The sequence below is a fragment of the Magnolia sinica genome, chromosome 2 (genome assembly GCF_029962835.1).
Source record: "Magnolia sinica isolate HGM2019 chromosome 2, MsV1, whole genome shotgun sequence".
Lineage (NCBI taxonomy): Eukaryota > Viridiplantae > Streptophyta > Magnoliopsida > Magnoliales > Magnoliaceae > Magnolia > Magnolia sinica.
Window position 1 is genome coordinate 23,548,613 of NC_080574.1, and position 17,018 is coordinate 23,565,630.

The 17,018-nt window shown below is 39.4% G+C and overlaps 1 protein-coding gene across 2 annotated transcripts; it reads right to left on the reverse strand.

The window, feature by feature from the left end:
* Positions 1-872: 872 nt before the first annotated feature.
* LOC131236664 (uncharacterized protein ycf45) lies at positions 873-16,545 on the reverse strand. 2 transcript variants are annotated; one of them, XM_058233982.1, is made up of 11 exons: positions 16,191-16,545; positions 15,701-15,766; positions 10,924-10,986; positions 10,658-10,735; positions 8,286-8,506; positions 5,044-5,116; positions 4,656-4,940; positions 3,852-3,995; positions 3,431-3,481; positions 1,566-1,746; positions 873-1,234 (listed from the first exon to the last, which is right to left on the reverse strand). In XM_058233982.1, exons 1-10 carry the CDS (start codon positions 16,371-16,373, stop codon positions 1,675-1,677), a joined length of 1,236 nt encoding a protein of 411 aa, XP_058089965.1. In that variant the 5' UTR covers positions 16,374-16,545; the 3' UTR covers positions 873-1,234; positions 1,566-1,674. The 2 variants fall into 2 exon arrangements, with proteins under 2 accessions (XP_058089965.1, XP_058089966.1); XM_058233983.1 differs by lacking the exon at positions 15,701-15,766 and having other exon boundaries at positions 16,191-16,543.
* Between the last annotated feature and the right edge of the window lie 473 nt (positions 16,546-17,018).

The following is a 17,018-nucleotide window of genomic DNA, read 5'->3' on the forward strand; positions in this document are numbered from 1 at the left end:
ATGTGAATGAGATTGCTGTAGCTTTTCGGCACTGGTGGCCACAAAAAATTATTAGTAAAAGGATCATGACAAATCCCCACCGTATAAATGATATGTTTTCTTTTTGTATCAATGGTCCAAATTCAACTGCCCCAAGTTATCTGATCGAATGGTAGTATATACGCCGCTATTGGCGGATCTGGTCCGTTGGTTTATTGGACTAAAATCGAGTTCGAGTCTGCGCTAGTAACAGCCATAAAGGTGGCTAGTATTTTCAGTTTGGGTGGAATCGTTTCGAGTCAACCTGACCCAGCTCCACAGCGAGTTGGGTTTTTGGAATTTTGAACTATGGGATGGACCAGGTGCGTCAGCTCATTGGCAACTCATTTAGGTGGTGACAAATCAACCGAACACATGACAACCACGCACACAATCCAGGCCATCCAAACTGTAGAAACCATCGTAGATAGACCATAGCCAGCAAGAAATTAGCTGATTGAAATGATCATAAGCCATCCAATCTCAAGCTGTCAGGTAAGCGGTTAAAATCAAAGAGGTCAGTGGTCCCGATTTAACAAGAGAATTCTGATGATGAGGATCATCAGATCAGTAGTCTATGATTTATCATTTACCCAAAATGGGGCAAGTGGGACTGATCAGATGCCCTTCATGCATGACATGTGTAACCGTGCAAAATGGCTCATTTGAAAATGGCATTGAACTTATATTCATCACCTAATCACAATATCTTTATAAGACAAAGTAAGGTCAAGGATCTAAGTTTGTCATTTTGGCGGGTGACATGATACTCTTGCAGAGTGATAATAGATGATACTCAGACACTCTGAAATAGTACACATGGCATAGATTAGTAGCTCTATGAAACCATCGTATCATCATCAAAGGTTTTGTATTTATTTAACTATCCTGACCTCGTATTAATAAGTTGAATTTGAACCATTGACAGTTTTTTATTTTGACCGTCCATTAAATGTCCAGCAGATGGGAAAAAACCCATCCCATTTGCTCTGATAATGCAAAGTATAGACCACTTAAAAAACCAACTGCTTTCCTGTGAAAGGGTACGGCAGATGAGGCCCAGATACTTGATACAATACAATACAATACAATACAATACAATACAATACAATACACTGCTGACACTAGCACTGAATGTGGCAAGAAGATTACAATTGCCCACTGCCACCTTATTGCCTTGTTTGGATTCTTCAGAAACCCATGCCAGTATCTGCTTCTGCACATTTGGAACATTGCTGACTCAGTTCTATATAAGCCTCGTGCATGGTTTTCAGACTCCGTGAATGGACTCATTCAGTCTCTACACAAGTCGCAACTCGCCTGAATCAGAGGGTGTATTGGCCCAACTCACACAAGTGGGTGACTTGGGGGTCAACTCATGGTATGTACCAGATCGCGTAGTACTGAATCAGATTTGACTCGGACGAGCCTGAGTCTTAAAACCATGGCTTCACGGGATGTTTTGACTAACAATGACGTGAAAAAATAACATCCAAGGGATGAAGAAAAAGAAACAGATAAGAGGTGAAACATGATGTCTGCTTTACCTTCAATAACCTCGAGCTATAGCAGCAAAATAACAGTGTGCGTGCCTAATCTTTTCACATAGATATGGTTAAGTGTATTGACTTGAAATGCTTTTGGTGGATAAAGGGATTAAATTCCATCTCCATCATATGCTTTCCATCTTTCTATCACAACCTTGAATTTATCATCCCTCTTCCTCACCTGCAAAACAAAACATTTTTGAAGTTTCTTTTCACATCAAAAGCAGCATATCTTACAGGCTTGATAAACTGTACTGTACGGAAAGAATAAAACCAAAAAAAGAATCCCATCAACTGTTGGGGATACAACAGAAACATTATATGTGTCAGACTGTTTAAAACAGTGTTTCAGTTGGTGAGTTTACAAGCCTTCATAATCCTTCTCACAACCTCAAGCCAAGTCCTATGTATAGTTTTTTGCTTTTTTTCTAAATTCTATATCCTTTTTCATTATTATAGCTATTGTCAGAAGCATTGTTTAACAACTCAGTGAGTCAACTCGGATCAGCATGAAAACATACCGAGTCCTTAAACTGGCCTATGTTTTGTACTAAGCAAAGACACCAAACTCTTTTCCCACTTTTTCCATTAAACCCGCCATGCCAAACTACAAAAATTTGCTAAATGGACCTCAGAAAAACCCATTCTATTCCAAATAAATTAAGGAAACCCTCCCACATCTTTTTGGCAAAACCACAATGAATAAAGAGATGGTCGACAAATAACGCATCAAACGTACATTTGGAAGAATCATTTTCCTTTAACACAAACAGTCCACTACGTAAACCTTATTTCTACCACAAGCCAAGCTAAAGCTGCCCCTTTTTAAAGAGCACCGTAGCTCCACACATGAGCTTTATGACTCACATCTCACATAGAAGACTCCCCACTAAGCATTTAATAGAAAGATTTGACCGAAAAATTGCCTGCCTTTTCTTTTAACCATGCCAACAAGTCTGATTCTGAACTTGATGGACAAACCTTACTCAACAAATCCATCAACTTAACCAATTCTTCCACCTTCTCATCATTCAAATTTCTTCTACAAGGTGGAGCCCAAAAAATTTCCTCCCCCTGATAATAAAAACATCAAGCAATTGGAATATTTGCCTCTAACAAATTCCTGCTAATTGAGTGAACCGATGCTTCAACTTTTGATTACCCAACCAAATATTTTCCCAAAACCTAATATCCCTTCCATCTCCCAGAAACTGCTCCCATGTTCATCATCATCAAAGTCAAAGCTTAATCCCATGTTGGAAGATCCTACCTTCAAAAAGTGGCCTAAAATATAAGGTTAGTGAGAAGAAGCAACGTCCGAGAGAAATAGATCAGAGAGACAACGGGCCAAAGGTTGGGTACCTAGGATCTCATATCCATGGGGCAGATCAAGTCAATAGTCTAGATCTTGGAACCATGGGTTCCATATACACAAAATGGGCATATTAGGACATCAAGCATATTATTTCTCAAGTGATAGTGTGACAATCCACTATTCTCCCTAGCACATTTATACATTTATCTTTCACGAAGATCTTAATATTTTCTAAACTATTTAAATTTCTAATTCTTTATATCTTAGCTTAAAATAACCCAAAAAGGTTTTACTCTACTTTATTATTTTCTTTTGTTCCTCACCTTTTTTTTTTATTTTTGCTTTTCATTATATATTTTGTCAAACCTTGTCAAAGTTAATGAGAGTAAGCAAGGTCACTGGGTTGACTTGTTCAAGTTTTGACTCATTGGTCAACCAAGGCGAGTCTGCATTCCTAGCTTTCAAACAATTTGTCAAAAGCCTATTCTAGTCATATGTTTGAAGTCAATGCTTAAAGTAGTACGGGGTACGGAGGTATTGAAATCCTTACCTCAACCAAGGGCTTTTTACCATGGAGCAACATATCAACACTCCTTTCAGTCTGCATAGATTAAAAGAATAATATAAGATGCATATATTAAAAGAATCAAATAAGATGCAAGGATTATCACCCATGATAATGTCTCGAAACATTCTGTACAAATGTGTGTAATGAGCCAATGACAAACATATAACATGAGTTCTTTTACTTTTAGATAGGAAAAGACCCATATCTGGGGCTAATAATTCATAAATAGAGTGCAAATGAATGAAATGTAAATAGAGTACAGAGATGCTGAGAAGATCAAAGTTTGAAAGTATGTTTGCTTTATGGGCAACACAACTGTGTTTTCCGACTGATCCACGGTACATGCGGCATGAATGGATGTCACTCCAGGCCATCCAAATTGTGGTCCCAATTGTTGACGTACCCGATGCGTGACCCAATGTTTCCTTTCCCTCATTTCAATCAGAAAAGGGAAGGTTGGAGGAGCTTTTCTCTCAAGAATGCTTTTCTGACAACCTCTAGCACGGGCTTCATCATCTCCAAGAGTAACAGTCTCAACTCCCCCAACCTGGATATTTGACAAGAACATCAGATGAAAATTGTCATAGAGTACTGAAAAGTAACCAAAAGTCCTTTTATATGAAAGGACAGCCTGTAGGCTGCTAATAGGGCTGTCAATGGGCAGGGCCTGAGGTAGGTCTCAGCCCAGATTTTGAATTGTTTTGGGCTGGGCTGTTGGGCCAGGCCCATTCAAAATTCTGAATTTTCAGGCCTGAGCCCAGCCCATTGACACCCCTAGCTGCTAAGCCTGAGCAAAAGATAGTTTTCCAAGGAACAGGAACTTGTACATGTTGGGGCCATGGCCCGGTGATCCAGACTGTTGATCTGATGGACCTAGATGGGGAATACCCCAAACATGTCCCAAATTGGAAGACCCTAAATTTTTTACCTTTGCCTTCTTTCCATTGAATGCGGGCTGTTGCCACATTTTATCATAATCATTTATTTTCAGGCCAAAGATTAGTGCGTTAGGATGATTTGGGGGATTTTTTACACATTCCCATCCATCGTGGGTTCTATCAATTGCACGGTCTGGATAACCAGATCATGGCCCCACATGTGCGGCATCCTGCACTTCAGCAAACTACATGTTTGGCAAAGTTCACCTTACAATTCCCGCGAGGATATGAAATTACAAATGGTTCATGTAAAGAAAAAATAAACAAACCAGATCAGTAAGTGTGGGGTTCTTTATTATGTTCTCAAGTCGTTCTCCATGAGCAGTGCCGATGAGCATGACTCCTCTTTCTGCGATAGAGCGACAAGCAAGTGCCTCTGCTTCCGTGCCAATCTCATCAACAATGACTACCTCAGGCATATGGTTCTCAACAGCTTCAATCATGACCCTGTGCTGCATGGACGGCTTCGGTACTTGCATTCTCCGTGCACCTCCTATGGCTGCATGGGGAACATCCCCATCACCTCCTATTTCATTGCTAGTATCCACAATTACCTATCTCAATTATCAGTTTGATGGTGGAAAATATGAGAGAATCAACTGCAAAAATAATGTGAACCATGGAAATAATGATACTGATAAAAAAATCACGACATACCACTCGCTTGTGAAGTTCATCGGCCAAGACGCGTGCAATCTCTCGCATGACGGTTGTCTTACCTACTCCCGGCCTAGTAAAATGGCAGGAAAGATGGAAAATGTTTTCATCTATCATATATAATAGCCTAAAGATGACAGGTTCATATAAAATCACAAGAAAAACTTTGATACTCTGGCAGGGGGTGATGGATGATACGCAGGCACTTACAGATTACTTGGAAATTGCAAACGTGGCATAAAAGTAGTCAACCGAAACCTCCCTGTTATGACACCCTCTCTATGTATCATGAACAAAAAATTATGCTTATTTGATTATCTGACTATCGGATTGGTGAACATTAATTGGACGGTTAACAACGAAAAATTATTCCTATTTCCACAAACAATTGTCCATGAATCAGAGGTTGGGATTATTTAACCAATCTGATATTGGGATTGTGAATGGGCAACAGTCGCCTGAACAATCTAGTCAGTTTTTTTTTTTAGTTAATATATGTCATGTGTACAATTTCTGAGTGTCTGCTATCAAGCATCGTCACAGCCTCAGCATCATATAACTCCCCCAAAATCATAGAACTTGGAAGAGACGCAAGGTCTTCGAAATGAAAACACAGAAGAACCCAACATGCTAACATGTTGGTCAATTCAGATGAATATAAATTAATACTATTGAAAAATATGTAACTGCCCAAAAATATAATGAAAGAAATCTTATTTATTTAGAGGGGTTTTTAAATAACACTGCCTCATTAATTTGGTATTTACATCCTGGTACCTGTTTAAATCAACTTTTCATTAAGCTACCTCATTGATTAAGCTAAATGTCATGGCAGTATCTTCCATTAGTTTTCTTACTCTAAATCCTGCTAGATTGTGTTATTTTAATTTTTACATAAATGATAAAATGCCCCTCCGCATAACAACAAAATGCTTTTATTTCTTAAATGACAAAACTACTTGTACACATAAAGAGCCGAGCTCGATATCTCACATAACTGAGAGCCATGTAGGTGGAACTTTCATGAGATCCGCCCCATCCATTAGGTACACTGGCTCATGGCCACCTTGGAACCCAAAAAATTATGAACATGCAGAATTCAGGTAGGCCACACCCTAGGAAAAGGTTGGCGTGGGACGCTCACCATTAGTTTTGTGTAGGGCCCACCATGGTGTTTATATGCCATCCAATCCATTCATCTGATGTGTGTCAACAGGATGAAGGCAATACATGACATGGCCTTTGAATTGGACGGTTTAGATTGAGTAGATATATCCACCATGTGATCACTTTAGACATGACACGTGGTAGAGATGGAAGAGGTCTAGATTCACAATGCTTCTTGAACCTACCTCAGCTACTCAACGGTTCCAATGGAAAGCAGCACCCGTGGGCAAGATCCAAGCCTCTCACCAGTGGGCCCCAGCACGTGTGTTTTGCAGCATGAAAGCAAGACTGCTTCGTTCATCAGTTGGGCTAGACACATATGGCAAATAGGGAGTCATTCAATCTTTAAAACATAGTACATCACCAAAAATAAAAATGTCATCAAGATCCAAGCTATTCATCATGCTTGTCCAAGTGATTAGACTCCTTGGCTCAATAATCCGACCGGTATGCTCATAAACTGGGGCCATACATGTAAAAAAGAAATTGACTAACCATCTATATTTAATATACCCATTTGGCCTTTTCAGTTTTTGGCTAGGTCATTTTCCTGGTGGGCTGCAACTAATGAATGTCTTATATTTCATGAACATGTGCCATGTTCGCAAATGTGCTGCAAAATCTTCCTTCCATCTCATATGCATGAGTGCATTAGCATAGATTTCATAATATCCTAAAGAGAAGGATCCACCAGTCCATTGCTATCAATATTTATTTTTGTCATCTAGCAGTCAATATCTATGCAAATGTGCAAGATACAGGCCTTCCATTTGTTTGGCTGTACCTACTGATCGGAAGACCATTGAGGTTTACAGATGGATAGTTAGGGGAGTGTCCAACCAATGGCATTCATGCAAACATATTCTAGTTGATGGTTAGGATCATCTGATTGGTGTGTTTTTTTGGTGTATGGCCTGTCCATTACATAACAATAGATGAAACAATCTTGACATCATGCACGTGTATGAGATGTGTAGAGAGGTTGAGTGCTTGATTACTAATTCAGATATAAGCATTTGTAATAAGCATTTAGCATATGTGGGCCCTGCCATCTACCATGAAATAATATGCTTTGTCTATAAAGTACGTGATGAGATGAGAGTACAATCTCAAAGCAATCATCTTGTGTGCGTTTATTCATGAAAAGAAGATGGTTGTTGATGTCATAATCTTCTACAGGGGCATTTTGGTTATTTAAGATAGGAATGAGACTTAACCTATGAGAAGTGTGAGAAAACTAAAGGAAGGTACTGTTATCAAAATAAACTTAATTCATGAGGTAGCTTAATGAAAAGTTTATTTAATTAGGTATCTGAATGTAAATACAAAATCAATGAGGTATTAATATAAAAATAATTTGGGCAAAAAAACATCCTGCCACCAAAACGCCTTGCTAGAGAAATTCAAACGTACTAAAAAACTAGAGTAATTAAAAAGTTAACGGGTGTGATCCAGTGTACCAGTACCACCACAAGCTCAGTGGTACTAGGCAGATGTAGGGCCTATTTGCGGTGTTCATGGTATCCAGCCTGACCATAAGATGTGTCACCTCAGAAAACCCTTACGACCTGAAACTCAGCCGGATCCAGAACTAGGGTGGGCCACAGCCAAGGGAACGAGCAGGGATGCAACACCCAACCTTGAATCGGGTCTGAGCGGCCTTGATTATACATATAAAACATGATGGGCCCTCACTGGAATCAACAGTGGGTGTTCCCTCTCAATATGTTCACTATCCTTTGACCCATCTGAGTTTTGGATTGGGCTGATTGTTTAGCCTCGCGGGTTTTCTGAGGTGATAGATCTTATGAATGGGTTGAATTTCTTGAACACATCACTAGGCCCCACATATGACTGGTACCACCATAAACTTAGTGGTACTGGTACCACTGGAGTGCATCCCAAAAAAAATAATACCAAACAAATGAGAGAAACAAGAACAAAGTAAGGGATTTCTCCAGTAGTTAAGAGTGCTATACCAATGTGCATTCAACACACATATCTAACATGACAAAAGAAATTTTCTTTTCTTAAATATGGAGCATCCTTGTAGATCATGTAATAGAAAAGCATACCGGCCTAGAAACAAGATGCTTTCCCCATAATCCAGAAGATCGCGGACCATGTCAACATGACCAGTAACTGCTCGGCCCACTCTGCATGTCAGGCCAACAACTAGCCCTTTACGGCTTCGTATTGCAGATATTCGGTGCAAAGTTCCCTCAATGCCTGCTCTGTTGTCTCCTCCAAACTCTCCAACAGCTTTCTGAGCATCCTCCAACTCTCTCATCGACACCTAATCAATGGAATAAAAAAGAAAAAAGAAAAAACCTCCAGCTTTGTTTAGATGGTAAACCAAAAGCCACAGGACAAGAATTATCCATCTTCTAGAAAATCGTTGCATCTGACATTTGTGTCAAGGGTGTATGTTGGACATGCGAATGGCTGCAGAAAATATGGAGAACTACAACTGCCAGTATGAGAATGCAAGTGTCTTGGTTTTCCCAGAACTGTTGTATCTGAACCTCAGCTGCAACTGGATGCACTAACACCAAATGGCAATTATTAGTTAAGTAAAGTGGAAACAACCAAACTGTAATTTGGATTTGTATAGAGGCCCAGGAGACATTGAAATTATGTCACTGCTAAGTGGATTTGAAAGTAATGTAACAGTCATTTGATGGCTATTTCCTTACTTCGTATACAAGGAAGCACCATTAGTTTTTGTCATTTCCTCTTGATTAAAATGAATGTTTGCAATTCTATTCACTTGTCATTAAGATTGGTGCTTGTGATGGTGTCAAAGGCAGACCCATCTATCCACACTCTAGTTATATAGGTAGGAGGAAATCCATAGCAATCACATATAATAAAATAAAAAAAATAAAAAATAGAGAGAGAGAGAGAGAGAGAGAGAGAGAGAGAGAGAGAGAGAGAATCTTGTACAACATCGCAGTTGGACAATGACAATTTATTTATTTATTTTTTTCCTTTTTTTAAGAAAGAATAAGGTAGAAGTTAAGGAAAACGGAACAAGGAGCATGCTAAGGCCACATTTGGATGCACAATTGAACTGATTTGTAATAGTTAGTTCAATATACAGGCAATTGCCAATTTATAATTACCATTGCAGGAACATATTGATGCAGGACCGATGCATGAACTAAGTAACATGTGAGATCAAATAACCAAATTAAGATATTTAACAACAAAACACAAACGTTGCTATATTCATCACAAATATCATGAAAATCAAAAGAAAATCATGCATAATCCTAACCTAAGCTGCCAACATCATAACACAAGATCATTAAATAAAAAAGAAACTAGGATCTAATGGATATAGGGATATCCAATTAGCATAGGATATAGTCTATTTCAAAATAGGAAACTTAATACAACCTAGGGTGAAAATTAGGGTTTGGGTAATTTGGAAAAGTAGGAAAATTAAGAAATTTAGGTTTAGGGTTAGGGTTTTGGAGATGGAAGAAAGGGGTTTTGATATAATGATGGTGGAAAACCAAAAGGGGCGGGTAGGATTCACACGTGTGTCCGTACGGTCACACGTGTGGTGTGGGAGGATGGGTTTAGTTCGGTTAGGGTTTGGATTGTGGATAGGTATGAGAAAGTTGAGTTTGGGAGAAGACAGATTTGAGATGGGAGAACTAAGAATCTAAAGAAAAAAAAAAAAACTATATTGGGAAGAAAAGAGAAAATGGAGTGGGGATAGAATGAGACCTTGTACCCCCATTGATGAAGATTAGCCTCGCATCAATCCTCCTTCCAAATCATATGGAAGTATCTTCAAATCGTATGAAGACAGGAGAAGAAAGCAAGAGATTTTTTTTTTTTATAAATACAAAATTCAATGAGAGAGAGGTTACACGCTCCCCTCTTTTCATAGATCCAAGAAGTTTCAAAAATTATAGAAATCTCCGTCTTGTTAATTTTAATGAAAATAACCCTAGTCTAAATAAAATCAACTAAAACAATCATAATGTGTCCAAATATAAAATAATAAAAACTAAATCTTAAAATATGATAAAGTCTAAAACTGATGTGGACGATTAACAATCAATGGCCCAATCGTCGTGTCCCTCCGATCCAACAGTCTAAATCAGTCTATAACGTTGTGCATCTTCCCAGTGTGGGGTTTTACAAATGCTCGCACATGTATATGGGGTTTTCAATGCGATCACGGGTACTCGCCTAGCCATAGAGAAATCGGCGCGGCCCGCCTCTTCTGATATGTACATAAGGGTGTACGTAATAAGATGTCCTCATCACATATCTTTCCAGTCCAACTTGAAAGTTTCATAATTTCAATTTATAAATCTCGGAAGATGATTGTAATCAGGTCATTTCAATTTACTGAACTAATCATTGCAGTTCAATTCAACATTGCATCCTAATGGTGATAGTTGCAATTCAATATCTTGATGTTTACCTCTGTATTCCTCAAATATTGCCCGCCAGATTCACTAAGAAAACGTGCTTCTGGGCAACGACCTAAGTCCATTATAACCTGTAGATATAAGCGAAATGTAAATGTCAATTGCAATAAAAGCCACAATCACTTTTCAAAGATATGGTCCACCCCCCCCCCCCAGTCATTTCATATGAAGAGGTGGGTCATGGACACCGAATTGACTCTAAAAAAGGAATGCCTGTTGAAGAATAATCATTTGGATTTTTGTTCTTGAGAGTGATCACCTCTAAAAGTTGAGCTCTTCTCGGTTCATTTCGAAGATTCTCTCGTAAATCTCGTGGTAGTATCTGCAAAAGAGACGGAACTGCAGTTGGTATGAATTACAAAAATCTACCTTACAAAAGCATAATCCAACTTTGATGTATACACATGAAGGAATTCATACAGCGGAAGCTTTAACCCACTTATCACACAAATAACTGTAAGATAAGATATTGGGGACCTACTGCCTACTATCTCAAGAATAACCAAAAGCATGTTAAATGGAAAAACAGGCATAACCAATTCATAGAAGGGAAAAGATGGTGTATTCCTAGTAGTACTAGTAGTAAATAGGATTTTATTTTATTTTGGTACCAATGCCTCACATCCATTCCAATCATGTTTGGTGGGAATCTATGTACATGGATTCAAAGTTGCTTGGGCATTAGGTGGGTATGAGGATGCTAATAAAGATTCTCACCTGTCATTAATGGATGGATGGGTAGGACTTGGAGCCATTCTTACAATCTCTAACATACCAATTGGTGCATGAAATATATATGTACATAAACATATATATATATATATATATATATATATATATATATATATATATATATATATATATATATATATATATATATATATATATAAATGATGTCGGAGTTCATAGATACTTCCAAAGAATTAGGATATCTGAAAATGAAAGAAGCTTTGAGAAAGATGAAAACAGGAAATGCCCTTGGGCCAGATAGTACACCAATAGAGGTTTGAAAGTATATGGGAGATACTAGGTTATTATGGTGAACAAATTTGTTCACCAAGATTGTAAGATTGAAGAAAATGCCAAACGAATAAAGGAAAAATCCCATGTTATCTATTTATAAGAATAAATGAGATAGAGTTGCACTAACTATCATGGATTAGAATTATGAGCCACGCTACGAAACTTTGGGAAAGAGTATTGAGTAAAAGCAAAGTTATGAAACGAATGTATCAGAAAATTAGTTTGGTTTCATGCTACGGAGGTCTACTATTGAAGCTATTTTCCTTTTAAACTTGACGAGAAATAATATCCACATGGTCTTTATTGACTTAGAGAAAACTTGTTATAGGGTCCCTAGTGTTAATCCAGTGAATGTTGTGAAGGAAAGGAGTTTCAAGAGGATATATTGACATGATTAAGAATATGTATGAGGGAGTGGTAACCAATATAAGGACCACTAGTGGAAAGACAGGTGAGTCCCATTACTATAGGCTTGCACCAGGGATCAAATTTGAGCTAGTACCTTTTCACATTGGTTATGGACGAGTTTTTTTTTTTGGACATTCATTGGTTATGGACAAGTTAACGAGGCATTTGCAGAAGAGATTCCAGGGTGTATGTTGTTTGTAGATGACATAGTTTTGGTTGACAATATGGGGGAAGGCGTAAAGATAAAACTAGATTTATGGAGGAGTGCGTTAGAATTTAAAAGATTTAAAATTAATCAAACTATACCGAGTGCAATTTTAGTAAAAATAGGAGTGGAAACAAGGATTTAGTAAAGATGGTTGAGCAAATTTTTTCCCAAAATGGCCACTATCAATATCTTGGGTCAATAATTCACTAGAGTGGAGTGATCGTAGAATTCAAGCAGGGTGGAAGAAATGAAGACGTGCCTTTGGAGTTTTATGTGATTGCCGTGTACCACTTATAAGACCATCCATGCTTTATGGGACAAAATGTTGAGCAGTTAAGGAACAACATGTTCATATGATGTGTAGCTAAAATGAAGATGTTGAGATGGATCGGTGGCAATACAAGAATAGAATTAGAAATGAAGGCATGTGAGGAATTTCCGAGTAGCACAAATGGGTAATAAAACGAAGGAAAGTAGACTTAGATGGCTTGGTCATATACAATAAAGATCAAGAATTGCACCGGTTAGGAGTGAGTTGCTACAAGTTGAAGGCTCTAAATGGGCAATGAGAAAGCTCAAAAGGATGTGGGTAGAGGTGGTAAGAAAAGGCTTGATGAAAAAATGTTCTAACCATGGTTATGGCCCTTCATAGAGTGGGTGGTCAAACAAGATTCATGCAGCCAAACCAATTAATTAGGAAAAGGCATGGATGATGATGACGGACTGTAATGGACCTACGTTGAGATCCTAGCATCTAGCATTCATTCCTGGATTGTGATTTGTGAGCCTCTGCCATGGCTAGTTCCAGAGCCTAGGTACAAAAGGAAGCTAGACGATGATGATGGCAATGACAATGACAAATGCTACTTGCAGCTGTGCATCTGCAAATGCAACCCAAGCTCCACTCATGTGAGAGAACTGAGAAAAAAAAAAAAAAAAAAAACATGGACCAATATCTGTACACATGTGGCCATTTGATAATGGACCAACTTGATGCGCTAGGGCACATTCACCATGACGCCCCCTGGATGAATGGACTGGATCTTAAACCTTGTTTCTTGGGGTGTGGCTCATCCAAGGTGGGGACGAGATGTCCAGGTCTCCTATACATCTGCCATGTGTCTCCATGGGTACTCATGTCTAATAAGGGGGCGCTAGGTTTCATGGAATATAAAAGCGCCTAAATAATTTGTTTCCAGGAAACAAAATCCCTGAGATTCTGTTTGTCAAGTTTGGGCATTGGGAATGCAATTGAAAACACTTGCATGGCTATGTATTGTCATATGAGGGCCTGGCTATTCACTGACGTGTATGGACAACTTCATGTGGATGTTGCAAAATTGGATGCTGATACTACTGAACTAGAGATGGGGGTAGCTGATGCTGCTGAGGATGCAATGGGGCGGCTATCATCAATGGGGCATCGAGAGATGACACTGACTTCGTGGCTTCCCTGGTTTCCACGATTTCCATTTCGTTAATTGGGATTAGATGTCGTTCCATCCCTCATCTGATTGAGTGGAAGCCGAGGGACCACGCTATTAGTGACGTTGGGAAGTGGAATCGTTCAGGTGGGATACACGCAAGTCCCCAACATCCTGGATTCCCCCCCATCAAGGGTGTTCCCTAAACTGTAATATTCGTCTATGAGAGTTTTGCTATATGCTTAACACATGTTTCTTTTCTTGTTAAGTTTGGGGTGGACCACCCCCATCTTAGGCCTTGATCCCAAACATCAAATTGATCCAAAACTAAGGTGGTGGGGCTCACCATAGGAAACCTCTAATTCACATAATGTGGTCCTGAGTAGAGCTGTACACGAACTGAGTTAGCTCGGTTAACTCGCTTGACTAGACTCAAAAAAGCTCGATTTGACTTGGTTCAAAACTGAGTTCGAGACGAGTTGAGCTGATTTTTGGAGCTCGATTCGACTTGGTTCAAAACTGAGTTCGAGACAAGTCGAGCTGATTTTTGGAGCTCGAAAAAATTTCGAGCCGAGTTCAATCTTGTCCGAGCTCGAATTGACTCGGATCGAACCTCAACTCGAATAGAACTTGGATCGAATCAATTCGGTGACTCGGTTATTTTGATATTGATGTTGCTCACCAAGTGTTTGATGAAATGACTCAACGAAGTGGTGTTTTGGGTGCATACTAGGGCTGAAAGTTGGGCGGGTTCAACCCGACCGACCTGTGACCAACCCGACATTGGGTTGGGCTTGGGCAGGATGTATCAGGTTTGGTCTCGGGCTTGGGCCATACAAACACCAACCCGATAAAACTTGGGTTGGGCTCGGGTTGCCTGACCAAACTCGAACCCGATCAATATATAAATTCCTTATAAATTAATTATTATTGAGTGCGGATCATCTATGTTGAAGGCACATGAAATTCCAGTACTGTTGGGTTTCATTGGTCCACGTCATTTCCGATGACTCAAGCTAACAAGATACGCCGGATTTCTCTCTCCCAAATAGATTGCTTGATACACAATACGACTTTTAAAGGAGTAATTGTCCTATATTTTAGCTTATTTGTTGAGAAAAAATGAACTTCTTTACGATAAATAACTACATATATACTTAATAAAATTATAGGTACAAAAAATAAGATGTATATTGAAAATATAATAGACTAATATAATAATGAAAATATTAGCTACCTGACAAACCCAGACAACCTGACCGAGCCCGCCTGGGTTGGGCTTGGGTTGAGAATTCCCAACCCGAGGTTGGGTTGGGTTGGGTTAGGGTTGAGGTATAGGAACCTTGGGTTGGGCTAGGGTTGAGCACCAAGCCCTAGTGCATACATTCTCTGCAGGATCAGTTGGTGGCGAGGAAGGTATGATACGAGACAAATCACTACAAAAAAAAAAAAAAAAACTTTACATGGTAAAACTACCCTTGTATTTTGATTTTGATGCTGCCTATTGAGTGTTTGATGAAATGCCTGTAAACTGCTGCTGCTGTTTTGCATACTATGAGAAATTGAAGGTGCATTCCATGTGTTTGAGAAAATGTCGCAGAGGCTCGAACTCGGCTTGAAGTGGCCCGAGCTGCTGACCGAACTGAGTCGAGCTAGCCAGTCAGGCTTGAGGACCGAGCCGAGCCGAGTTCGAGCTGGGGTCAGCTACTGGCCAAGCTCGACTCAGTTCGACTCGTGTACAGCTCTGGTCCTGAGTTTCATAGTTACATGATTTTTAGAGAGTACCCTCATCATGGTGAGAAGTGTCATGTGAATGGATGGGATGGTATATATAAACCACGGTTGGCCCATACACAACTAGCATTTGGAGTCCCATACCAACTCTTCCTTGTAGTGTGGCCTACCTGAGTTTTTGACCAACCCAGTTTTTTTTTTTTTTTTTAAATTTATCCGGGGAACATAACGCAGCGCACCTGATGTACGGAGTGGATCTCATACACATTCTCCCCCATGTGCCGCTCAGTTAGTTGTAGGCGCGCCTGTATGACTACTCGTAGTGAGAGTAGAGCAGTTCCAGTGCAATCCTATGGAATCTAGAAAGTGCATTTGGGTACTGGGAAAGAATTGACCAGAATTCTACTGCGAAGTAAAAAGATTCGTTAAAAACTTATTGTGAGGAAGCAATCCATGTCCTTAGAATTTGCAAGCTCTACTTGCAGATCCCATTTCCAGATGAGTACTTTTTCCAGGGAGCCAAACGCCACAATAACCATCCCTTGTCAAGAACTTCAATTAATAAGAACCAATTCAACCCCAGAAAGGAAAAATAAATTTCAGACGAAAATAACACAAAAATCTAAAAATTCAATAATCAAACAACATAGCAGTAGAGAAAATGAAAAGAAATATCAAATATTAAAAAGAAAAAGGAGGGAAATCTGAAGAAATGAAGAGAAAGAAAACCTCCAAAAGTGCATGGAGATCGTCCTCTACAACTACAAATCCATCTTCCGATGCTTTCGAGATTGAGATCCTTTGATTACGACAGCACCCAACTGACGAGAAATCCGATTTAAAGGGCTTGGAATGGAAGTAATGAGAGGATTTGAGTGGACAAATGGAAGAAGATATTGTAATTACGGTCATGTCCTTTTCTTCTCTTCTTCCTCCTCTCCTGAAAAAGGAAAAAGAAAAAACGAAAAAATCTCCTTGGAAATAAAATGAAGTAATTGAGTTTTCAGCCCCAAGGGCTGGGAATCCGGACCATGCATTTTTAGTCCCACCGTGGACGGTCTGCACAAAAAATCTACCAGACTTGAAGATCCCAATGTCGGGTTCTTGGCTTGGTGTGGCCCACTTGGGAACCATGCCCAAGCCGAGGTCAGCCTATCAGTTATTAAATCCTGCTGGGAAGGCGGCGTGGCGTGGCCCACTGTAAAATTCAAGACTCTCGTACTTGCAACTTGCAAGTGGATTCGGATCAGCCCGATCTAACCAGCCTTCATCAAGACCACTGGAGCTCTAAATGGAGGGCGCGGATTGGGTACTATGCCCCACAAGTACCTAGAGGGACGGTCATGTCAGGGATCTGTGGGGCTGATGCAGAGAGGGTTGTGAAATTATAATTTCATGGTCAAGATAGAATAGAAAAGGCTCGGAGACGGAAATGACCTGGACTGTCAAAATTTAAAAAGAATTAATCTTATAAATTGAAATAAGTTATTGGACATAAAATATATAATTTTGAGGTAGGACAAGCTACTTTAGCCACCCAACCCATTGCGTTGGCTT